Source organism: Anguilla rostrata, chromosome 17 (assembly GCF_018555375.3).
Source record: "Anguilla rostrata isolate EN2019 chromosome 17, ASM1855537v3, whole genome shotgun sequence".
Classification (NCBI taxonomy): domain Eukaryota; kingdom Metazoa; phylum Chordata; class Actinopteri; order Anguilliformes; family Anguillidae; genus Anguilla; species Anguilla rostrata.
Genome location: NC_057949.1, coordinates 27,312,466 through 27,339,305, shown reverse-complemented (window position 1 = coordinate 27,339,305; position 26,840 = coordinate 27,312,466). Strand labels below are relative to the sequence as shown.

The following is a 26,840-nucleotide window of genomic DNA, read 5'->3' as shown; positions in this document are numbered from 1 at the left end:
AAAGATGTTCTTATATTCAGGAGAAGATATATGAAGGAGAAGATGGACACCATTGGACTGTGGGGCTAACCGTTCTTTGATCTTGGGGTCCCACTCCACGATGAGCTTCACATGCGGGGGTCCCCCAGGTCTGCAGAACTTCAGGGCTCTGCAAACAGTGGGGTGCAGAGCATGAGACCAACCACAAGGGGGCACACTTCCTTCAGAAATGGAATAGCTTCATAGATTATTACATTGACTGGCACTGACAGGCAGGCACACACCCGCACACACACACACACACACACACATACACATTTTTTTTCTTTTTACAACAAAAGTGTAGTGATTCACCAAAATCATTGGGAATCGAATAAAAGAATATTCAGCTATACATTGTTTTGAGTTTGTGTGTGTGTGTGTGTGCATGTACTGCATCTGCGAGTGTGTGTGCGTGTGTGTACTGTACCTGAGTATCTGAGAGTGTATGTGTGTTGACAATCAAGTCCATCGGTATTGCCACAAGGCTTAAGTAGGTGGAGCTACAGGCGTGGTGAAGGTCTAGCCAACATATAAACAGGAACTGACCTATCAGGGTGCATTTTCCACAACCATTACATTACATTACATTCACTTAGCAGATGCTCTTATCCACAGTGACTTGCAATATCTTTAAAGAGTGTTACGCATCTTTATTTTTCCACGTATGTTGCTGTAGCACATACTGTGTATACAAAACCCTAGGCCCTACTACTTGCACCTTGTGTTTAAACAGAACAAAGAACAACTCTCTCTCTCTCTCTGTCACTCGTTCTCTCTTTCACTTTTACTTTCCCTCACTCTTTCTCCCTCTCTCACACACACACACGCACACACACACGCACACACACTCACACGCACACACACACACACACACACGCACACACAGTTCTGTAAGATTGGCTTCTCGGATTTTGGGATGCGAGCTAACCCTCACAGAACGCAGATCAATTCCAGCTCATTTGTGGCGGGACGCTGCCTGGAATCTGAAAACACCAGCGCTGGGGTATTACTCAGTTTCCCCTCTCCCTTCACGGGACGTCCCGTCACTCAGCGGGGCACTGTTCCGGAAGGGGGCTTCCTCTCCCTTCTCACCAGTGAAGAGGAGCAGCTTTAATCGACCTACTCTGGAGTCCCCAATTAAATTTTATTTTTTTACATGAAAAAAAAAAAATGCTGAGTTCAAGAGCCGCGAGCAGGCTTTGCTCTGTGACAAAGGGCATCCATGTTGCCAGTAGAGGCAGTAGATACTGGTACTACGTGTGGCGCCATGTTGCCAGTAGAGGCAGTAGATACTGGTACTACGTGTGGCGCCATGTTGCCAGTAGAGGCAGTAGGTACTGGTACTACGTGTAGCGCCATGTTGCCAGTAGAGGCAGCAGGTACTGGTACTACGTGTAGCGCCATGTTGCCAGTAGAGGCAGTAGATACTGGTACTACGTGTGGCGCCATGTTGCCAGTAGAGGCAGTAGGTACTGGTACTACGTGTAGCGCCGTGTTGCCAGTAGAGGCAGTAGATACTGGTACTACGTGTGGCGCCATGTTGCCAGTAGAGGCAGCAGGTACTGGTACTACGTGTAGCGCCATGTTGCCAGTAGAGGCAGTAGGTACTGGTACTACGTGTGGCGCCATGTTGCCAGTAGAGGCAGCAGGTACTGGTACTACGTGTAGCGCCATGTTGCCAGTAGAGGCAGCAGGTACTGGTACTACGTGTAGCGCCATGTTGCCAGTAGAGGCAGTAGGTACTGGTACTACGTGTAGCGCCATGTTGCCAGTAGAGGCAGTAGGTACTGGTACTACGTGTAGCGCCATGTTGCCAGTAGAGGCAGTAGGTACTGGTACTACGTGTAGCGCCATGTTGCCAGTAGAGGCAGTAGGTACTGGTACTACGTGTGGCGTCATGTTGCCAGTAGAGGCAGTAGGTACTGGTACTACGTGTAGCGCCATGTTGCCAGTAGAGGCAGTAGGTACTGGTACTACGTGTAGCGCCATGTTGCCAGTAGAGGCAGCAGGTACTGGTACTACGTGTAGTGGATGAAGCTCGGCTGGTTGCACCAGTGAAGCACAGTAAAGGTGCAGGTTACCGTGTGACAACACCATCTGGCAACGCAACCATTAAAATTCAAAAGTAACGAAAAGTGTCGCCCTTGACTAGGGCCGAGTTTGCCTTCAGCTGACTGGTAATATGATTGCCTCCGGAGTGTTTGGACGAGTGAGAGGCCCGGGTTCAAATCTCACCTCGGACTCAGACAAACCTCTAACCCGTTACATACGGACAAACACACAGAGCCTCACCTGTCCACACACAGAGCCTCACCTGTCCACACACAGAGCCTCACCTGTCCACAGAGAGCCTCACCTGTCCACAGCGGAGTGGTAGAGCGGCCGTCCATCCTGAGGGGACAAGTAGCTGCACGTCGCCGATCCTCCCACCACACGAATCTTAAAGAGCGCTCCTGCGTTCTGTAAACACACGCACACACACATACACACACACACGTGTATACGTGCGCACACACACACACACACACACACACGTGTATATGCACACACATACACACACACGCACGTGTATAGGCACACACACACACAAACACGCACAGAGGAACTGTATCAAAAGCACATTTACTTCGTAGTACACATTAACAGCATTAACTCTCTGGGGTCTAAGGGTAAAATGAGGCACACTGGTGATTGTGCGATGCTCTGACATTTGTGTAAATTTCATCAACTTTATATACAGTGATTCCAAAGTGTTTCATATCTTTGTTTTCAGCACAAACTCAGCTACAACAATATCACAGCAGTAAGTAGGTCATAATAATGTGTGGATTGTAAACTGCTCTAAAAACACACAAACTGTAAACAGTAGTTTTGAACATGCACAGGAATGTTGTAATAAAACACACTAAACAATTGTGAATAAGACTTTTGGTCACTGAAATGTGTTCTTCAAGGTCTTGGGTATCAAAAGATATTTAAATATTTTAGCAAATCCAATGAGAAATATAAAATAAATTACTAAAAGTTAGTGTTGTGACTATTATTTTTCAACACCAGGTGAGAATGGGAGAGCAAATGGCCTTTATGTAATGAATATGCATTGGGTAGGAATACCTGCCAGCTAAGTAGGCTATTCACACCTGGCCGCATGCCTCCCCACCACTAAGACAAAGACTCAGTGAGCCATTTAGAAGACAGAAACAAAGACAACTTTTGTTTTTAGAACATTTATTGAAGTAAACTGCATGGAAGATGAGATGAGACTGGTGTACTCTTGCAACGTCTGCCTGGCCTCTTAGCTAGTGGTGAACTAGGCTGTGTTTCCTGATCAACATCTCTGCAAATATAATAAAAACAAAATTGTTAGGAAATGTGAAATCAAATCAAACCTTATTTATATAGCACATTTCCTTCAACAGGTGAAAATTAAATGTGCTTTACAAAAAAGGGACAAACCACTAACTAATGAAAACAAAATTTATGAAATGTGACATCATATACAAACAAAGAACCAAACAAACACAATCAGATGCAGAGAGGTAGCCTATAATTTTGAGAAGCAATGGTTAGAATCATTCGCAGTGTGGGAATTTACAAGCGCGCATATTAGTGAATATTGCTTACATTAGAGAATGTAAGCATTTGACAGCACACATTTACAAATAATGCAAGCTATCAACGGAAAAACACTTAGTTAGCTTAACTAAATAAACACTGATATTCCAACTAAACTACACGCAACTCATCAATAACAATGCCTCAATCTGAACTAGGCTAGGTCTGTTTAGCTAAGTGGTTATTTTATTGCTATTTCCCGAACTTACTTAGAGTATGTTAATATCGATTGTGCAAGGACATCAGTTTTAGAATCCTAGCCACGCCACTACACGCCAGGCATGAGCTATTTATTACGAATATGATCGAAAAACATACAGTCTACCTGATACTTCTAACACAACCAGACGCAGAGAGACTAGCCTATAATTTTGAGATGCAATAGTTTGAATCATTCGTAGTGTGGGAATTTACAAACGCGCATATTGCTGGATATTCCTACAAACACACAGATACGTTGCAATACAGTACACATATTTACCAATATGATCATAAGAAATATACTTACGCATGAAGTTGATCCTCAGCTGTATCAGTTCGCTGTTCGAAATGACACCGCTCTTCATCAGTGTCGGCTTCCGGATGGACCATTTTCCAAAATTAAACGAAATGTTCACCTCAAAAGAAGTGAATTAGGCGACATTCCGTGACATTCTATCCCGCTTTCGCAGACTTGGCATTTCTCACATGGATCTCGCATCGCCCCTCCTTTAGTCTCCTTCTATGGAGAGTAATTATAATGTTGTTAACACGTGAATGCATTTTAAACAATTTATATTATTTGCCAATGGGCGCATTGGAAAGTCGCGATTCTAAGGTTTCTGTCAATGTTTTTGTTGCGTCTGTATGATAACAGCACGTGAAGTTAATCATCCAAATAGAAACGAAAGTTAATTCATCTTGTCGAGCTCTGCCGGCAGAGCTCTCGACCCCAGAGGGTTAAAAAAAAAAATGTTTTCCCTGAAAAAATATGTATATATTCCATATCTTGTTATGGTCATAGGTACCTATACTAGTATATACAAAATTTTTGGCTCGTCCAAAATAAAAAAAAACCAATGTCCCCACCTTTCTTTAACCTGCTGAACACAGCCGTAAACTTGCCTCGACCCTCAGACTTATCGTTTTCCTAACCCTAACCCTAAGTTGAGCCCTAAAACGTAATTGAAGCCACAGGAACTCTTGAAAACATGTGATTACTCATTTAAAATTGTGGAAAAACAAAGTCAAGACTGTGAATTCCATAGTACAAATGCTAAAAAATATATTTGAGGCCTTAAAAAAAAAATGTTTTCCCTGAAAAAATATGTATATATTCCATATCTTGTTATGGTCATAGGTACCTATACTAGTATATACAAAATTTTTGGCTCGTCCAAAATCAAAAAAGAACCAATGTCCTAACCTTTCTTTAACCTGCTGAACACAGCCGTGAACTTGCCTCGACCCTCAGACTTATCGTTTTCATAACCCTAACCCTAAGTTGAGCCCTAAAACGTAATTGAAGCCATAGGAACTTTTGAAAACATGTGATTACTCATTTAAAATTGTGGAAAAACTAAGTCAAGACTGTGAATTCCATAGTACAAATGCTAAAAAATAGATTTGAGGTTTTTAAAAAAAAAAAGTTTTCCCTGAAAAAATATGTATATATTCCATATCTTGTTATGGTCATAGGTTCCGATACTAGTGTATACAAAATTTTTGGCTCGTCCAAAATCAAAAAAGAACCAATGTCCTAACCTTTCTTTAACCTGCTGAACACAGCCGTAAACTTGCCGCGACCCTCAGACTTATCGTTTTCATAACCCTAACCCTAAGTTGAGCCCTTAAACGTAATTGAAGCCATAGGAACTTTTGAAAACATGTGATTACTCATTTAAAATTGTGGAAAAACTAAGTCAAGACTGTGAATTCCATAGTACAAATGCTAAAAAATATATTTGAGGCCTTAAAAAAAAAATGTTTTCCCTGAAAAAATATGTATATATTCCATATCTTGTTATGGTCATAGGTACCTATACTAGTATATACAAAATTTTTGGCTCGTCCAAAATCAAAAAAGAACCAATGTCCCCACCTTTCTTTAACCTGCTGAACACAGCCGTAAACTTGCCTCGACCCTCAGACTTATCGTTTTCCTAACCCTAACCCTAAGTTGAGCCCTAAAACGTAATTGAAGCCACAGGAACTCTTGAAAACACGTGATTACTCATTTAAAATTGTGGAAAAACTAAGTCAAGACTGTGAATTCCATAGTACAAATGCTAAAAAATATATTTGAGGCCTTAAAAAAAAAAATGTTTTCCCTGAAAAAATATGTACATATTCCATATCTTGTTATGGTCATAGGTACCTATACTAGTATATACAAAATTTTTGGCTCGTCCAAAATCAAAAAAGAACCAATGTCCTAACCTTTCTTTAACCTGCTGAACACAGCCATAAACTTGCCTCGACCCTCAGACTTATCGTTTTCCTAACCCTAACCCTAAGTTGAGCCCTAAAACGTAATGAAGCCACAGGAACTCTTGAAAACACGTGATTACTCATTTAAATTGTGGAAAAACTAAGTCAAGACTGTGAATTCCATAGTACAAATGCTAAAAAATATATTGAGGCCTTAAAAAAAAATGTTTCCTGAAAAATATGTATATTCCATATCTTGTTAGGTCATAGGTACCTATACTAGTATATGCAAAATTTTGGCTCGTCCAAAATCAAAAAGAACCAATGTCCCACCTTTCTTTAACCTGCTGAACGCAGCCGTAAACTTGCTCGACCCTCAGACTTATCGTTTTCCTAACCCTAACCCTAAGTTGAGCCCTAAAACGTAATTGAAGCCACAGGAACTCTTGAAAACACGTGATTACTCATTTAAAATTGTGGAAAAACTAAGTCAAGACTGTGAATTCCATAGTACAAATGCTAAAAAATATATTTGAGGGCTTTAAAAAAAAATGTTTTCCCTGAAAAAATATGAATATTCCATATCTTGTTATGGTCTAGGTACCTATACTAGTATATGAAAATTTTGGCTCGTCCAAAATCAAAAAAGACCAATGTCCCACCTTTCTTTAACCTGCTGAACGCAGCCGTAAACTTGCCTCGACCCTCAGACTTATCGTTTTCTAACCCTAACCCTAAGTTGAGCCTAAACGTAATGAAGCCACAGGAACTCTTGAAAACACGTGATTACTCATTTAAAATTGTGGAAAAACTAAGTCAAGACTGTGAATTCCATAGTACAAATGCTAAAAAATATATTTGAGGGCTTTAAAAAAAAATGTTTTCCCTGAAAAAATATGTATATATTCCATATCTTGTTACGGTCATAGGTACCTATACTAGTATATGCAAAATTTTTGGCTCGTCCAAAATCAAAAAAGAACCAATGTCCCCACCTTTCTTTAACCTGCTGAACGCAGCCGTAAACTTGCCTCGACCCTCAGACTTATCGTTTTCCTAACCCTAACCCTAAGTTGAGCCCTAAAACGTAATTGAAGCCACAGGAACTCTTGAAAACACGTGATTACTCATTTAAAATTGTGGAAAAACTAAGTCAAGACTGTGAATTCCATAGTACAAATGCTAAAAAATATATTTGAGGCCTTAACCCTCCTGTTATGTTCCGGGTCAAATTGACCCTTTTTAAAGTTTGAAAATCTAGGAAAAATACTTAAAAAAAAATTTTCAGTATGAAACTTCTTCTACTGGCCTTAATTAGTGTAATCAACATTTTAAATGAAAATGGTTCATTTCATGTATTTGCAAACCCCCCCTGTATGTTTATATCACAGAGATACTGTTCGGGTCAATTTGACCCGGCAGTGAAAGTGGAGGCTAAAAGGGGTCAGGAGAGTTAAATTTAGACCATTTCTTTCTTTGCAGATGTGAGACATAAGGTATTTCCTACTCCCTCCCACCATATTTCTCCCCAATCACACACACACACACACACACCCGCATGCACACACGCACACACATACACGTTTGTATTGCTATACTTGTGAGGACTTCCCATTGACTTACATTCATTCCGTAACCTCTAATCCTAACCCCAACCAATACATGCCTAACCCTATTCCTAACCCTAAAACAGTTTCTTGAACTTGTGGGGACCAGAAAAAGGTCCCCACCTTGTGTAATTTTCCTCATCCTTCTATCCTTGTGGGGACATTTGGTTCTCACAAAGATAGTAATACATGCCGATACACACACACACACACACACACATTTCACCCCAATCTAACACACACAAATACACACATACATACAAACACTCTTTCTCCTTATTATCCATTATCCCTACCTCACCTGTAAAGTGCGAGAAAGTGCAGATATGCCAAACTGTTGGTGATCAAGTATAGGGCCCTTCAATTGTCCAAGTTTGTCTTCACAGACACCACAGCCCTAGTGTCTCATGAGCACTCTCCATAAAAATGCCAAAATCAGCACCAGAGAGGACCAGAAACCAAGCATGATCCTAGATTACAATGCCACCAAAGGGGGGGTGGAACAACTTGGGCTCCTACAGCACCAAGCGAATGACTGCGTGCTGGCCTTTAGGCATTTTTTATAACATAATTGATGTATCGGCCTACAATGCATTCATCATCTGGATGGAGATTTTTCCTGAGTGGAACGTGTCAAAGCTGTACAAGAGGCGCATCTTCCACGAGGAGCTGGGGAAGGCACTCGTGGTACCGCATATACAACAGAGGCAGCACAAGGACCCCAGCCACTGCAGCCACAGTGAGGGAGATCCAGGAGAGGGCTGCACCTAGTACACCAGTGCCTGAGGTAAGTAAGTGTGTGTGTGGTGTGTGTGTGTGTGCGCGCGCGCATGCATGCGTGCGTGTCAGGGGATCGGGATCAGCAAAAAGACATAATAATCATCTCCCTCATCTTTGTAGGTTGCTGCTGGGGGAAGAAGGAAGTGGAAGAGGTGCCAGGTCTGCATGACGTCAAGATGAGCACGACATGTGCAACGTGCAAAATTCATTTGCAAAAAGCATAACGTGACGACATGTCACTCGTGTGCTGTGTAGACACACAGATACACACACACACACACATACACACGCCTCGTTCATATTGCTCAACTCTTGTTCATTTTTGTTCATTTCTTCATTTCTAAACATTCTAAACATTGCATAAATAAAGTTTACTTTCAATAAAATCCTTATGACTCATTTGGCTTGATTTTAAGTGAACCGGTCAATTTGACCCTGAACAGAAGAGGTGTCTCATCTCTATTTAGCAACATCACCCCATGAAAAAAAATGTTTAAAAATGTAAAACAAATTTTTAAAAATTAAATGTTATGTAAAACTAGTGTATTTTATATCTAGGTTTTTCCAATATACAGAAAAAAGAGTTTGAACGTGTATTTTTTATGAAAAACGAGTGAATTATCCTAATGAAACCATGATCTGTGAGAGGTGAATAACACCATTGCACCAAATTTTGATTGAATTGTTAGCAATGAGGTACCCAAACAATGTTCATTAGGATTTTTTGGTTTCTGACAACTTTTGGATGTTTAAACATGCACTGGGTCAGATTGACCCGGGAACATTTTTGCTGTACCTAAAAAATGAACAGAACAGGAGGGTTAAAAAAAAATGTTTTCCCTGAAAAAATATGTATATATTCCATATCTTGTTATGGTCATAGGTACCTATACTAGTATATGCAAAATTTTTGGCTCGTCCAAAATCAAAAAAGAACCAATGTCCCCACCTTTCTTTAACCTGCTGAACGCAGCCGTAAACTTGCCTCGACCCTCAGACTTATCGTTTTCCTAACCCTAACCCTAAGTTGAGCCCTAAAACGTAATTGAAGCCACAGGAACTCTTGAAAACACGTGATTACTCATTTAAAATTGTGGAAAAACTAAGTCAAGACTGTGAATTCCATAGTACAAATGCTAAAAAATATATTTGAGGGCTTTAAAAAAAAATGTTTTCCCTGAAAAAATATGTATATATTCCATATCTTGTTATGGTCATAGGTACCTATACTAGTATATGCAAAATTTTTGGCTCGTCCAAAATCAAAAAAGAACCAATGTCCCCACCTTTCTTTAACCTGCTGAACACAGCCGTAAACTTGCCTCGACCCTCAGACTTATCGTTTTCCTAACCCTAACCCTAAGTTGAGCCCTAAAACGTAATTGAAGCCACAGGAACTTTTGAAAACACGTGATTACTCATTTAAAATTGTGGAAAAACTAAGTCAAGACTGTGAATTCCATAGTACAAATGCTAAAAAATATATTTGAGGCCTAAAAAAAAAATGTTTTCCCTGAAAAAATATGTATATATTCCATATCTTGTTATGGTCATAGGTTCCTATACTAGTATATACAAAATTTTTGGTTCGTCCAAAATAAAAAAGAACCAATGTCCTAACCCTTCTTAAACCTGCTGAACACAGCCATAAACTTGCCTCGACCCTCAGACTTATCGTTTTCCTAACCCTAACCCTAAGTTGAGCCCTAAAACGTAATTGAAGCCACAGGAACTTTTGAAAACACGTGATTACTCATTTAAAATTGTGGAAAAACTAAGTCAAGACTGTGAATTCCATAGTACAAATGCTAAAAAATATATTTGAGGCCTTAAAAAAAAATGTTTTCCCTGAAAAAATATGTATATATTCCATATCTTGTTATGGTCATAGGTTCCTATACTAGTGTATTTTTGGCTCGTCCAAAATCAAAAAAGAACCAATGTCCTAACCTTTCTTTAAATTTGCTTATGTATAACTTAAAATGTATTGTATTTACGCTCTGCTCTCAAAAATGTATTATATGCATTTAAACATCAACCTTAATGTTTCAAACAAACCACACCTTTTCAAAAAAACTCAGAGAATGGACCAGCTAATCTTTAAAAGATCTTAAGAGTCACTGGTGATACTCTGTTTTTAATTCACAGATAATTAAAAGACAATTTTCCCACAAAGATATAAGATATCATCCATCTCTTGGTCACAAGTCAAATGAATAGATCCTAATTATTAAATATCAATAGCTCATGAAATAATTACTCTAAAAGTTGTGGTTCCGTGGTTGTCAGCAGGAGGAACAAAGAAGAAAATGTGTCTTTTTCATGGCTCAGAGACAACACAAGAGCGCCAATAATCAGGGAATAACTGAAAGAAGCTCATTCCTAATTTGTTTGTTTCCATCGCTGTCACCAGGGAGCTGAGCTGCAGCCAAGCAGCGAAAGAAATAAACGAAGAAGTTATTAAGTCCTGACCACGGAATGAAAACACTAGTACCTTCCATCCAAAAAAATCTTGTGCTTGCACATTTACTTAATGTATGTTTTTTTGTCTTCTAATACACAATATCAACCAAGCCTTGAGAACAATGTAAGTCCATGAGAAAAGCTGCAAGGCAGCACCTCAATCGCGTAAAGTTCAGTTACTTATTGTGTGTTCTGCACCGATATGACCAGGCTTTGGTTGTCCTGCAGAATGAAACTGTGTAGATCAGTTCAGTTAACTAATGCATAACTGTATAGATCAGTTTAGTTAACTAATGCATAACTGTGTAGATCAGTTTAGTTAACTAATGCATAACTGTGTAGATCAGTTCAGTTAACTAATGCATCACTGTGTAGATCAGTTCAGTTGACTAATGCATAACTGTGTAGATCAGTTTAGTTAACTAATGCATAACTGTGTAGATCAGTTCAGTTAACTAATGCATCACTGTGTAGATCAGTTCAGTTAACTAGTGCTTGACCGTGTAGATCACTTCAGTTAACTAACGCATGTTCTGCATCCTTATGACCAGGCCTCTGTTGCTCTGCAGAATAAAACTGTAGATCAGTGTAGGATTCACCTTGTGGTTCTAGTGTGAGGTCATGGGTTAGAAACCAGCAGATTACAGGTTTGGATCTGCAGCATGAGCCTGGGCACGAGGAACGTGTCATTTCCTGTCCTTAATAAAAATCTTGAGTCTGGTGCCGGCTAATTTTCAGGATAGACAGGAAACCACCCAGTAGGTGGAGTCAATTCTCAAATCAAATCAAATCAGTAATCTGTCATCTATAATAATAACAAAAATGATCATTTTTATATTCAAAGAATAGATACATGAAAAGAATACTAATATACAAGAAACATACAACACAAAAATGGTAAGAATGAGAAAAGTTTGTTGCACAAAAATGGTGTTTACACTTTTGGCTGCTTTGTACTCTAGAGTACAAACCTGAGGATAAGCTGTAAATGAGGTTTTAATGCTTTCTGGCACACTCACAAACACTCACACAAACACACACCACTGACTCTGCCTGCTGTTTCAGGCTGGGGGAAACAGGCTTATGATAAAGCGTACCTGCTCCTGCTCCCTGTTTCCAAAAACTTTGTTCTCCGTCCAAGCCTTCGAATAAAGCTGCTCTCAGCTCGCATTTTAAACACCTTTTGCTTTCCTGCAGCATTTAGGAAGTGAGCTTAATGCATCTGAATGCTTACACTCTGAGGGAAACCAGCTGTAAAAGTTTTACATTTTCATTTTAAAACTGAGTCAGTTGCAGATTCATTTGTATGTTAGTGTACTCAATATATCTACACCTGATGCTTTTAAGTAAAGGAAGGATCAACAGTAAAAAGTGTGTGTGTGTAAGTGTGTGTGTGTGTGTGTGTGTGTGTGTGTGTGTGTGTGTGTGTGTGTAACTGTGTGTGTGTGTGTGTGTGAGTGTGTGTGTGTGTGCGTGTGTGTGAATGTGAGTGAGTGTGTGAATGTGTGTGTGTGTGTGTGTGGACACAGCAGTCTCCAGGCTCACAGCTCTCTGCAGTGAGGGGGTCCTGTCGGGGGGGCGTGGCCTACCTGTACTAGCCCCCCGTTGAGCATCAGGTAGCTCAGTTTTCCCAGAATGCTCTGCTGCAGCTGGTGCCAGGGGGCGCTCCTGTCCTCGCGCATGAGGAAGGGAGGACCGAACCTGGAGAGGAGAACAGGAAGTGCCTGCCGTTCATCCCCACGCGCAAATCATCGCGTCGAATACATCAGATACAGCCCTTACAGACAGGAAACAGCCAACCGTTTCATAAATCTTATATTCATGTCCATCATTTGAAGAGTCGGCATTATCTTCTGCTATCAGGTATTCTGTAGTGGGGGAGTGTGGAGAGGGAAGTGTATATATACATTTTTTTTAATTAATTAATTTTTTTTTTTTTTTTCAATCACTTGAAGAACTTCAATTACCACAGATGAAATTACCCAGCAAACATCTGTTTCGGATTGTTATATCCAGAGAAAGGGTGCATACTTATTTTTTATGAAGTGCATCTTAGGTCATGCTTTTTGTAACTTAATAAATGTATCATATACCACACTGACTACTCTGACTCATACCAAAAAAATAAAATAAAACTCATAAATGAAATACCGGTTTCTGTAATCATGTAGAAAAGAGTAAGCATGGGTTTTTGGCATACTCCTCATTCCTGGTGTCTTTCCCCATTACTCTTACACAAATGGAAAAGATTCAATTTCATTTTGAAAGGCTTCCCTGTTTTTTTTTTTTCTTTCTCTCAACATGCCCATTCATATTTGTAAGCTTCATCCACTCCGACAACGTATTCAACTCCAGTTCATATTACGGACTGAAAGTGCAATTACTGTTCCCAAAATAGGCTGCAAATCCCTATGATTAATTTATTGTGAGGTATTTTTCACAAGGGGTTTAGGCAGTATGAGGTACAGGACTGAATCACAGAGGAACATGAGATCTGGCAAATAAATCAAAAATGAAACAGGACACATATTCAGACTGCGCATGGCCCTGTCAGGTGGTTTTGATCCAATGTAATTATTGTTAGTAATTGTTTTATGATTGACAGACAGTGCGGATGCTAATGTGAATCTGTAGCTCAGTGATAAGAGCTGCTGGCTCCATGATGACCTGACAGCTGCAGTTCTGCTCTGTGGCTCCCAGACTGAGACAGGAAGGAGGAACTGGGGGCGGGAAAACAGAGTCTAATACACAACGACTGGAGAGTGAAAATACACACACAGTCTCACACAGACACGCACACAAAAACACATACACACAGGAACAGACAAACATATACACGCAGACTGAAGGAGAGCTTGTCTGAAGGGCCCACCAGTATCTTATAAACATTTGTATCTTAAACTAGACTGAACAGGAACTAAACTCAATCCATTCAGAGTGCAGAATTGAGCACTAAGAGGTGAATTGACTCTGTGAATCATATCTCTAATTGACTATGTAATCATAGGGTTGTAGCTAGGTAAGCTGTTTATCTTAGTTGCCTTAGTTATTGTACTTGTGCCTACTCAACTATTGCTTGTTTTTTTTGCATAGACTGCTTTGTTGCTGTTTTTGTCGTGTTAATCAGATTAAACTACAGGGTCCAAGTTGAACTACGTGGTCGTTCCCTGCACTTGGAACTTTACTTCCCTCTAGGGTTTTCAACACACTTTTTCCTGGTTTTGGTTATACACTTTGTTGTACGTCGCTCTGCCAAATGCCTGTAACGTAACGTAATCTAATATCGGAAACACGTAGCGTCCGACTCCACGGACAGCCAGTTTTGCAAGGGACTGCGCGTGGGAAGTCACATGACACCCCTTCCTGCCAAAACACAGACACACTTTCGCAATTTGACATTTTTGGACAGAGGAAACCCTAAAAAGAGCCAAACTTACCGGACGGCCTGTTGCCCCGCCCCTGCGGTGTTGCAGACGAGGAGCAGGGTCTTGGCTGACCCCCCGCGATTCAGGAACTCGGAGGAGAGAGCACCTGAGGGGGGTAACCTCTGACCTTCGGACCCAGAGGAGTAGGGGGAGGAGGGCAGGCTGTGATGGTTCCCTGCAGGGGAAGAGGGAAAAGGGGTCTAGACCAGGAAGCCATTATGCCTCTCGTTCACAAGCCAGATCAGACTGGATGACATTCTTTTTATTTTCTGTAGTGATAATGGGATGATATCAAGGATGATAGAATCTTAGGGCAGGGCTGCTTGGAGATCTACCGTCCTGTCGGTTTTCACTCCAACCCTAACAAAGCACACCTCACTCAACAGCTAGAGATCTACCGTCCTGTAGGTTTTCACTCCAACCCTAACAAAGCTCTCTCAACAGCTAGAGATCTACCGTCCTGTAGGTTTTCACTCCAACCCTAACAAAGCTCTCTCAACAGCTAGAGATCTACCGTCCTGTAGGTTTTCACTCCAACCCTAACAAAACCCACCTCACTCAACAGCTAGAGATTGCGTTGAGCTGCTAATTAGAAAAATCGGGTGTGCCAAATTAGGGTTGAAATGAAAACCCGCAAGACAGAAGACCTCCAGGAACAGAGTCAGACAGCCCTGTCTACGTCCAAGTTCACTTCTGGTCGCAGATTCTTTTAGTAACTGCATTTTGTGGCATAAACGTTCCGTGATGCCGTTACAGGAGTTTTAGGCACTGCACTCTGTACCTTTAAAGTGACTGTGTTTTGCCCACTACTCTTCCCTCGGTTGTAAAATCCCATTTACATTGTTAAAAACAGCCACGCTGAGTCATCGAGTCTCGTTCTTTTCATTCGATTCAAAAGCATAAATCAGTAAAATTGGCGGAAAAAAACACACAAAACAAGATGCCAAAACCCCAAACCCATGCTGATTCCAGCACAAAAAAACTATTTGTGCTACAGAGACAAAAATAACAAGATGCACTCTCTGCGCTCCACCCAGCAGAGGAAAAACAAAATTAAGGCTTTCAGGTTTACAGGATCAAACAAACAAAAAATGAATAATAAAAAAAAAAAAAACTTTCTGCGTAGTTCTGTAGGCTTCAGCCCTGCAGGGTCTGCATTGCACCTCTCACGATCACGATTCACACTCTATCGCAATAGCCCCTCCCATCTTGTTTTCATATCACGATATGACTAATGTTTACTAATTACAGATGCTGGCCAAAGGGGGCGGGGGGACGGGGGGACGGGGGGGGGTGCACTGTGGAATTTCGTCCGACCGAATTCGGCGTTTCCGGTTTAAACTCGTGTTAGCTGGGGGGGCGGGGGGGGGGGGGGGGGAATTACCCGCCTCTCGCCCACCATGTCATGTCAAAGCTGGACAGGAACCTCTGAAAGAGCGGCGCTCTGTGACATCACAATGCGCAGACCGCACGCAATGGCCAGCGTCTGCTCTGAAGTACGCAGAGACCAAAAGTTACACGAGCAATTATGCAGCTTTGAACTGCCGGTGGTGGGCAGCTCTGCGGTTGCCCATGGTAACGGGGTGTGTTACCAGACATGGGCGTGTCAGTTTAGGCTAAGGCTAAGCTAAGCCAGCTTAGCGTCATGTCGCCATTATCACAATGTCTCGATTAATATGAATTCAGATGTAACTCATGCGTTTTGAAAACGTTTAAGAGAAAAATACCAATATACAAAGGCTTGAAATAACATCCTCACGGAACGTGGAAGTGGTCCCTGATTGGATGTTTTACCCAAACCAGACTGGACACAGGAAGCCAATCAGGAAAATGATCAAAGCGTAGCCTGTGAGAATATTTCGCCCTGTGGGTTTCTTGGGGGGGGGAAAAAAGATGACCACAAAATAAAAAAGATAAATGAATTAATAAACCCGTACAAATTAAGATTCAAAGCAAGGCTGTAGAAATAGCCAGGCCCAGGCCCATCCCTGCTATGAAAACAGTCACTACACCGCGAGTCTAGCTGTCTCACAGCCCTTAAATAATGGATATTAATATTGATATCATTCATAAAATCTGGACCCATTAGTAGCTGTCATCGGGGCAGTGTAGTATAATGGGTAAGGAGTTTGTCTTGTAACCTAAAGGTCACAGATTTGATTCCCCGGCAAGACACTGCCGTTGTACCCTTGAGTGAGATACTTAATCTGCATTGCTTCAGTATATATCCAGCTGTAAAAATGGATGCAATGTACATGGTATGTAAAGAGTTGCATAAGTCGCTCTGGATAAGAGCGTCTGCTAAATGCCTGTGATGTAATGCAATGCTTTACAGTCAGCCGCGTCGCTCTGGTGCAATTTAAAGAGGCGGCACGAGAAAGAATGCGCTGATTCCAAGAACTCAAATTCACAGAGAATGAGGTAGAGATCAACAGTATATTCAACAGAGATCAACAGTTGCTACCCCGACACCAGCGTCATCACAGACCAGATGGAGATGGAGGGAGATGGAGGGGAAGGGTGGTGGGCGGGGGCTGTCGGCATGGTTACCTGAGAATTGTGTGGGGCCGGCCCTCCCGTAGAGGGGCGGGGCCTGGAAGGCGTAGATGACATCGCTCTCCGCGATGCTGCTCAGGTCGTCCTCGTCGAAGAAGGACCTCTGGAACCCTGTGGGGTAGATCTCAGTCAGGATCACCTGGCCCGGGACGGACGGTTGAGGGAGGAGGGGGGGAAAAGAGGAGAGAGAAAGAAGGAGGGAAAGAGATAGTGACAAGAGACAATCAACAAAATGTAAAAGAATTTATTCACATCTGTCATCAGTCGGATTATGAATTGCTGGTACCTACAGTACGGTTTATTCATTGTTGAAATGTAATGTTTATTTAATATCTAATTCATTTGCTATTTTTTATGTAAACAAAATAGTAATATGATGCAATGTATTATCATGCTAAAAAATCAGATAAATATCTGAATCTGAATGAAGGTAGGAAACAGACCGAGCGAGCGCAATGTCAGAGAGCGACTCAAGGTTATTCTGCCGGCTGATTGGTCCCCGGCCAGCACAGGAGAGGCACTGCGCCACAGCTCATTGGCTCGTTTTCAGGGGCACGAAGGTGGCTCACGCACAGCTTCCAAATGTCTGTTACTATCCGGCCTGCCTCGTCCCGCCTGTCCGGTTTATGTGCAGAGGGCACAGCCAATCAGTGCGTGAGGAGGGGAGAGAGGGGGGAGCCTATTGGACGCAAACGGGTGCGGTCTGCTTAACAGTATTGCAGGCACTGTTAGCCATTAGCCCAGGCGGACTGAAGTTACCCTCGTGTTTAGAGACGGGAACAGTGAACCGAAACCCTCCCTCCTTCTGGGATGAGTGCGGCAGGTGACCCACCTGCTCCGGAGAGATTTTTCCCTCGTCAGCCACCATCCTCCGCAGGCAGGCCAGGGACCCCAGCAGGGGGACGGCCAGCCCCACCCGCAGGTACCGCTGGGTCCTGGTGCTGAAGACCAGGGTCACCGTCACGTGCCTGCCGAGACAAAGCAGGGCCACGAGCATCAATCCAGGGCACTGACTATGCACTGCTCCTATCTACAGTGCACATTCACTACACCAAAATATTACAGTATTGATGCTGAAAGATTTCAGTAGCATCACTGCATTCACAGAACCTTTTCTGCAAGTTTACTGCAGCCTGCAAGTTGAGCAGGTACAGTAAAGCAACCATGCTCCATTAATAATAATAATAATAATAATAATATTGTAATTGTCTGCAGTCAGGCCAAAGATTTAAAGTACTTTTACAACAGCACAACAGACAAAATAAACAACACAATTGAAAGAAAAGGCCTAGAACCATAAAAACAAGGATGCAATTCCTACGAGCCTCATGACCTATCCACACCCCCTGTCCTGTCAGTCTATGTTTAATCTGGGCTCACACACACACACACACACACACCCCCGCAGCTCGCAGACTGGCACACACACACACACACGCGCGCTCGCACACACACACCTGTTCATAATGACCTTCCGTAACGCACCACGCGCCTGACAAAAACCAGAGGGGGGCAGGCCACACCTCATTAATCCCCTTACCGCCGAGGGAAGCCCCGCTAATTCATATTAATGGCTCCAGTCAGTCCCACTCACGATGGGAACGAAGCACGCGGTGTGTACCTGTGCAGACCCCATAAACAGCCCTTCAGAGTCACCTGACCCCATTAACCCGCTCGCGTCCCCCGAGCCACCGCTGCCCACCCCCGTATGACCGCGTGTCGTAAAAGGCCCGCTGAGCCGTGTTTTGGGGCGCAGACGAGGCCGTGTTTTGGCGTGCACACATAGACACACATAAATACACACACACATACACACCCCCCCCACCACACACACACATACAGACAGACACACACACGCAGATGCACATACACACACAAACACAGCTCTATTGAAAGCCCCACCCGTAGAAAGAGAACGATATTACCCACTGAAAGTTTGACGGATGACGACGTCAAACTTGGACTCCATGCTACAACATGCTCTCTCCATCCAGGTGACACACCTCATTCAACAGTTAGAGTGAAAACCTACAGGACGGTAGATCTCTAGCTGTTGAGTGAGGTGTGCTTTGTTAGGGTTTGAGTGTAAACCTACAGGATGGTAGATCTCTAGCTGTTGAATGAGGTGTGCTGTGTTAGGGTTGGAGTGAAAACCTACAGGACAGTAGATCTCTAGGTGTTGACTGAGGTGTGCTTTGTTTGGACTTGGAGTGAAAACCTACAGGATGGTAGACCTCCAGGATCAGGGTTGGGCAGCCCTGTCCTTACAGCTCATTGGTGACGTGCTGTAAGCCCCCCCATTCCCTACTTAATCCGCTTCCCCTGGCTGCCAATGCAAATGAACAGTCCCGCTGGTTGACTGTCCTTGTTAAATAAAGATAAGTGAATAACTGACTCACGAATGCCAGAGCCAAGCCCACTGTGATTGGCAGAACCCCGAGTGCAGCTCACGCTGTGATGCAGTCTGGCGGTCACATCCACAGTCCCCACAAAACACACAAGAAAAACTATTGACTGACGTGCGAGGACATACGAGCGTGTGCCTGTGTGTGTGTGCCGGTGTGTCTGTCGCACGTGTGCGTGTGTGAGCAGGCAGTGTGTGCGCGCCTGTGTGCGAGAGTGAGTCTACAGCAGGTTAGGTTAAGCTAAGCTGTATGGTTTTTTTGCCAGACAGACGACTGTGCCCGTGTCTGTATGTCTGTATGTCTGTATGTCAGTGCTGTTGTGTACTGAAATGTGCTCACCTGGTCTGGCGCAGTGGGATGGGCAGGGAGATGCAGAGGAAGGGGTCGAAGGTGTTGCTTTGCTTAAGGCAGTGAGGGCAGGTGAGGGAGGACCTGTGGAGGGAGGGGGGAGGGAGGGAGAGAGATAGAGAGAGAGAGAGAGAAAGAGAGAGAGAACAGTGATGCTCACGCTGACTGCCACACATTTCCACTTTCCTTCAAAACACAGAAACGCACCCAAACAGCCATGAAGCACGGCTTACTTTCCAGAAAGCAGCACCACATGACCACAGCACCACATGACGAAACCGTTTGCAACATGCCGTCAGAACTCTGCGCTGGACTCTCTAGCAGGGACTCAGAACTCTGTGCTGGTCTCTCTAGCAGGGACTCAGAACTCTGTGCTGGTATCTCTAGCAGGGACTCAGAACTCTGTGCTGGTCTCTCTAGCAGGGACTCAGAACTCTGTGCTGGTCTCTCTAGCAGGGACTCAGAACTCCGTGCTGGTCTCTCTAGCAGGGACTCAGAACTCTGTGCTGGTCTCTCTAGCAGGGACTCAGAACTCTGCGCTGGTCTCTCTAGCAGGGACTCAGAACTCTGTGCTGGTCTCTCTAGCAGGGACTCAGAACTCTGTGCTGGTCTCTCTAGCAGGGACTCAGAACTCTGTGCTGGTCTCTCTAACAGGGACTCAAAACTCTGTGCTGGTATCTCTAGCAGGGACTCAGAACTCTGCGCTGGTCTCTCTAGCAGGGACTCAGAACTCTGCGCTGGTCTCTCTAGCAGATGGGCAGCTGAGGGGGTTGGCCCAACTCTTAACCCAACCCATTTTAGAAGCCCTTTCAGCGTTAATGAGCCATTCATCAGCGAATCCCCTCTGCAGCAGGAGGACAGCAGCTCTCTGCCAGCCAATGCCAGAGGGAGGGCGGCCATTTTTCATCATCAGCGGGGAGAAAGAGACAAAAGACAAGACAAAAAGAGGCACTCGCATTTAACCGAAAGTCAACAGTTAAGGACGAATGTTGATAAAGCCCAGGATTCAGTCCTAAAGGCCCAGCATTCCACTGCTCATTTCTGAAACAACCACCAGGGGGAGACATCCAAACCACATCTTTTGTGCAAGAATAAATATATCTCTCATCGATAGGTGTTAAAGTCATGGGCACGGCCGTCTGCAACACCGTCCACTGGTAGCAAATCTAATTTTACAATTCAAATGTTTACAGCTGACACTTCAAAATTTCAAAGGATTCATAGATGCATAAAGACACTGAATACAGGACTTGGGACACTGACAGACCCAAACACACACATTACAGTACGTCAAGTCTTTCCCCTCAGGGGGAAGGGAAGTGACATCATCCCAGCTTCCTGCCGCGATGGTCACATGGTCTGGGACACCTGTGTGACCGCTAAAAGCCCAGATGACCCAATGTCTTCCTCAGTCCATTGTTCAACACAGGTGTGCATAATGCATGTTCATCCCCACACAAAAACATAATGCTATAAATAAAAATATTGAATATTGAATTATAGTAAATCTGTAGGCATGACTGTTGGAAAAAAATCCTAAATGTCATATTGCATCATAATGTCTGTTCTTAAATCAAACAATAACAGTCACATTGTATTATAACTAGTTTCAGCTGAGTAAGCATAATGGTCTTTTTACAAGATGCTATCAGCAGAGCCTGCAGAGTTACAATGGGAGATGATGAATGCTGTAATGCTGCAGATGCTACAGTGATTAACACCCTAAACTGGGACGGTGTTAGCTGACGGACGGCTCTTCCCCGAGCGCAGAGCCTCGTTTTAAATCCCCGTCCGGCTCTCACCACGCTGGAGATGGTTTTCCGCGCAGCGTTCGGTGCTGAGTGAATAACAGGCTACAGTACGAGCCTCGTGTCAGAAGTACCCGCGAGCTCATTACCGCGTTATTCTGGTTCTGTCTGAGGGCACTATGCTACTGTCAAACTGACGGATATTCGCATGGAAATCTCTTCCTTATTATTATTATTATTATTATTTTTTTTTATACCAAGGCCGGGATTAGAACAATGTTTTCTTGAAGTGCAAGTGTTTTTTTTTTCTCCCCACGGATACAGTTTGGCGAGTTAATTTCGCCGATTTCTGAAGTGGTCGAATTATCCTCGTGAAGCTAGCCGTTTGGCTACTGTTGTCTTGCGGCGACCTTTCCCGAAAACACGTCTGCTTCTCGGCTTCTCAACCAGTCTGACTTTCCTCTTTTAACCTGAAATGCGGCTACGGGTCTCTGCCAGGGGGAGTCGTGCTGGCTACCGGGCACGAGCGCCCGCTAGCTGTGCCCAGGCTCGCCTCCACCTGGCCCCGCCCGCCTCCACTGTCACCCAGGGTGATGGAGAAGCGCCACCCAGAGGCTGGAAGGTAACGAGGGAGAGAGAGAGAACCCTTTGAAGGGCAGGTTTTTCTGGAATGTTTTTTCAACATTCTAAGCCAGTGTTCTAGAACTCCATTCAAGCTTTCAGTCACCAGTAGTGATTGTGACATCATCAGCGTTAGAAAGCTCAGTTAAGAACACACTCTAATCACGTGTTTGTGACCTCACACCTGAAAGGGTTAAGAGGCCTCAGCAAGCTTCCACGGGAGCATCAAGGCCAGCGATTACACTGCAGCAGGATGTGATTCATTTCCCTACGGAGACAAAACTGCACGTAGTCGAGAGACGGTCGAGAGTCAAAAAGACGGTTAATTTTGGCACTTGGCGGGCGAGAGGGTGTTTTTCGCGTGTGAAGCCTTTGGCTGAGTCAGGGACAAATCTGCACCGCGTTCTCACGGGAGACTGAGGCTCACAGCTGTGGGGTTGAGAGCCCAGCTGGAGAGGAACTGGGACAGGAAGGCGGAGGCCGAAGCGTGCGATGCGTGAGGTCACCCCACTCGAGAGCTCGTCCGCTCGGCTTTTGGGCCCCGCCCACTTCTCCCGCACGGCCGTGTTGTTCATCCCGCCTCGGCTGTGGAGCTCGGAAGCGCATGTATGCAAATGAGCGTCTGTCACAGATGATATCATATCATTGTGACATCACAATGAGCCGTGCATTTTTTTTTTTTAACTCAGAGACGGACACGGCTTTTTTATTTTTTTTTGTGAAAAGGCCACACTCTCCTTTCACACACACACACACACACACACACATACACACACGGTTTTATAGATAACACTATCTCTTCACCTCTGATTAAACTAATTTCCCTGAGAACAATAAACCCCAATAAACACCGTCAGGGGGGACATGTTGATTTGGGGAAAGTGGGGGCGGTGCAGGCGGGGGGGGGAGGGGGGAGTCGGGTCCGCGGCGTGCTACAGCTTTATCGTTATTGATGTTTCTGCCGGGTAATTAAAGCAGAGCGGAGTGGAATAATTAGGGCCCCCTGTCCGCGCCGGTAACGAACATCCCCCTGCAGACCCAACCGCTTTTCGCACAGGAAATGATGTCGTGGCCCTGACAACGAAGGCGGATCTGAGCCTTATATCCTCGTCCAATCAATGAGGACAGGATATTACAGTATCTATTATTGGACGGGTGGAAAATAGCACCACCCCAGGATATCATAAATTACAGCGGCAGCTCTCCGATGTGCGCAAACCCGCACCTGCTCCAGAGGCCTGCTGCTGTTACACACAATGTTATGGCAACGGGAAATTAAGAGTAATACAGGAGAGGCCGTGCATAGACCAGGCAACAGGATTTGTTTGCTTTAAAAATACCCACCAATAGATGCACGCTAGCCAGGTAAACAAGAGACAAGAGAGTGAGAAAATAATTAGGGCTCGTGTTCGCAGAAATGAATTTCAACAAAATCAGTCTTTAAAAAAAAACAAAAAACAAAAGGGAGCATGGAGAGGAGAGGAGAGGAAGGAGAGAGAAAAGAGACCGTTGGGAGGAAAAGGAAGCGAATATCGAGTTTGGCCTATCAGAATCGTTTCCTGTTTCCTGTAAGCATTGCATTAGCAGGGTTTAAAAAAAAAAAAAGGAAAATTGGTTGGAAGCAGGGGGTCAGTAGACATGAACCCCGATGCAGACCATTATCGGACATCGCTGTCATTACGTCTAAATAACCTTTCACCTTTAGAGCAAAGCCAACGTGTGTGACTGTAGCAACGCCTGACATTAATTAACCCTACTGGAGAGCAGATAAAGCATCTGGCCGTGACTTTGAGTGACTAACACGAACCGCTCAGCGCGCACATCCCATAATCAATTAACCGGGCCGGCAGGAGCGCATGGCAACGTCTCCATCTTCACCAAGGGCCTCCTGGGAAATCTGGTGGAGATCTTATCAGCGACGGGGTAGGAGGAGAGACTGTGGAATGCAGGCCATCAGAGGAGAGGGTTTTTCCTTCTTCCTACATTCTTTCCTTTTCCCTACACTCTTTCTTCTTCCTACATTCTTTCCTTTTTTCTACACTCTTTCTTTTTCCTACATTCTTTCCTTTTCCCTACACTGTTTCTTCTTCCTACATTCTTTCCTTTTCCCTACACTCTTCCTTTTTCCTACATTCTTTCCTTTTTGCTACATTCTCTCCTTTTTCCTATATTTGGGGGGGGGGCTGAGACTCACTTGTACTGGGCCTGGAAGTGCTCCTGCACAAAGCTGTAGGGCCCCCCCGGGGCGCTGGGCTGGGGGGGACACGCGGAACCCAGGGAGGGGGTCTCCTCTCCTCCAGCAGCCTCCTGAACAGCAGCACGCCATACCACACCAACCACGCCATAAACCACACTAACAACACAAACCCCACACATCAACACACACACCCATAAACACACACATCAGCACACACATCCCTAAACACACACATCACACACACACCATAAACACACACATCAACACACACACCCATAAACACACACACATCAACACACACGCCCATAAACACACACACATCAACACACACACCCATAAACACACACACATCAACACACACACCCATAAACACACACACATCAACACACACACATCAACACACACATCCATAAACACACACACATCAACACACACATCCATAAACACACACACATCAACACACACATCCATAAACACACACACATCAGCACACACACCCCTAAACACACACACATCAACACACACATCCCTAAACACGCTACCATCAGCACACACACCCCTAAACACACACACATCAACACACACACCCATAAACACACACACATCAACACACACCCCTAAACACGCTCCCATCAGCACACACATCCCTAAACACACGCACATCAACACACACACCCATAAACACACACACATCAACACACACATCCCTAAACACACACACATCAACACACACGTCCCTAAACACACGCACATCAACACACACACCCCTAAACACACCCCCTCACCTCTAACCAGGGGCACAGCAAGGAATTTTGGGCCCCCCTGAAAGAATATCACTCTGGGCGCCCCATTTTTAATAAAAGAAACTGAATTTTATTTAGCCGTGTGCGCCCCAAGCAAGCGATGGCCCTGTGCCTCACCCCAAAACCGCACACTGCTCCAGTTGGATGCCAGCCCCCCTCGAACCACGCCCCTCTCCTCCTGCTCGCCATCCCATTCGCCCATTTGTCAGTTTGTTGCCGTGGCACCGCTGCCAACAGCGATAAAGGCTGCGGTGTACGGCTCGCGCTCCAAAACTGACAAAGCACATTTCAATGAGGCGAGCCAGCAAACACGATTAGGCGCGTCAAACAGGGACAAAAATTGGTTTAAAAGAATTTAATTTTTTCAGGCTCTTCATAATTGGTTGGGACGCTCCTGAAAGCACACCTGACCTCTGCAGTTTGGCTCTACCCATGCTAATAATCTACAGCTTCTTCCTCTGCTAATACGCCCAACAGTAAACAGTTATACTCTATGTGATCCCCCTTCAGACGAGAGATAGCAGCACACACTGACATGAAGAAAAACTAGTAGAAGAAAAGAAGAAAAAATAGTACGATTGACAGAAAAATAAGAGAGTTTGCCAATCATTTTTGGAGAAAACTCAGGTGGCTTGAAAAGAATGCGACGTGCCACTAGTTTATCGATTACCGAGACAGAACTGGCACTTTGTTACCTCACGTCCACAGACTTGCGGGCATAAGTCAGATTCAAAGGTCATCTCACACAGCCAAATCAATCTTATTTTGTGGGATTTATTATGTCCTGAAAAACATCGGACTAATGGCTAGGAAACCGCCCGTCATGGCCTTGCTCTTTTCGACCGCGAAGAAACGGCCGATTCCCTGAGCGATAAAGAACACAGAGTCGGGCACTGATTTAAGAGGTAGTTAAAACACGCCGACATTCATCCCAAACTTACAAACATAAGTTCCGTTTCTGAAGTTCATCGAAAATAAAGAGGGTGCGTAGGAGCGGACATCTCTTTTATATCTAAATTTTATGAACCGCCAATTCCACTGCTTTATGCTATGGTCTTTCGTTCTCTTATTAGCTTTTTTTTTTTTTTGTAGCAAAGCACCCAGCCAGTAGGCATTGTGAGGAAGTGCACCTGCTTTTTAAACTTCCATACTTTATACGAAAAAGTTCTGTGGCATTTTCCTACAAATTTTGAATGAGGAAATCTTAGATTAGGAAATTTTCTTTCTTACATTACACTACATTGCAATCGTTTGGTAGAAACCCTGATCTAAAGTGACGCGCAGCAGTGGAGAAGATCTGTGTTATGTGGAGAAAAAAAAAATGACCATAGAACACCGAAGCAGTTATATATATATATATATATATATATATATTCTTTTTTTCAGCAAACAGTCAGTTATACTAAGAGTTGGACTGAAATGGCCCTGCACGTATTCCCATATTCTCATTACATTTCAGACATTGACCTCAAAGCCAGACATTCCGGAGTAAGAGAGCTGTACGTGTGGAGATATCAGATCTGTGTTCCTGATTGGATGGGGGGTCGAGGGGGGGGGGGGACTCTATTAATGCAGTGCTCAGTGCCCTGTAGTCTCAGACTTCAATCACACAACGCTGTGACATTTCAGACAAACCGGGCCCGTGGCATTTTCCACTCCGCACACAGACGCCGGTGGGGGAGAAGCATCGGGGATTACATCTGAAGAGCCTTTCAGAGGCCTCTCTGAAGCTGTGGCCCAGACTGCGGGCAAGAGAAGCACAACGGCCTCTCACGAACAAACTACCAAAATAAACATTTCGAAAATGAAAAGAATAAGAAAAGAAAAATAGGAGAAAAACGT

At 44.0% G+C, this 26,840-nt stretch overlaps 1 protein-coding gene across 1 annotated transcript in view; it reads right to left on the bottom strand.

Moving 5' to 3' along the window:
• The window catches only part of LOC135243214 (ubiquitin carboxyl-terminal hydrolase 43-like), a 63,301-nt gene that overhangs the window by 11,873 nt on the left and 24,588 nt on the right, over positions 1-26,840 (bottom strand). Inside the window, exons 3-10 of the mRNA XM_064314865.1 lie at positions 24,193-24,305; positions 19,621-19,713; positions 17,709-17,844; positions 16,871-17,015; positions 14,333-14,495; positions 12,485-12,596; positions 2,378-2,481; positions 71-148 (exon numbers count right to left, since the gene is read on the bottom strand). Of these exons, the coding sequence (XP_064170935.1) occupies positions 71-148; positions 2,378-2,481; positions 12,485-12,596; positions 14,333-14,495; positions 16,871-17,015; positions 17,709-17,844; positions 19,621-19,713; positions 24,193-24,305 (944 nt within the window). The remainder of the gene's footprint in view (positions 1-70; positions 149-2,377; positions 2,482-12,484; positions 12,597-14,332; positions 14,496-16,870; positions 17,016-17,708; positions 17,845-19,620; positions 19,714-24,192; positions 24,306-26,840) is intronic.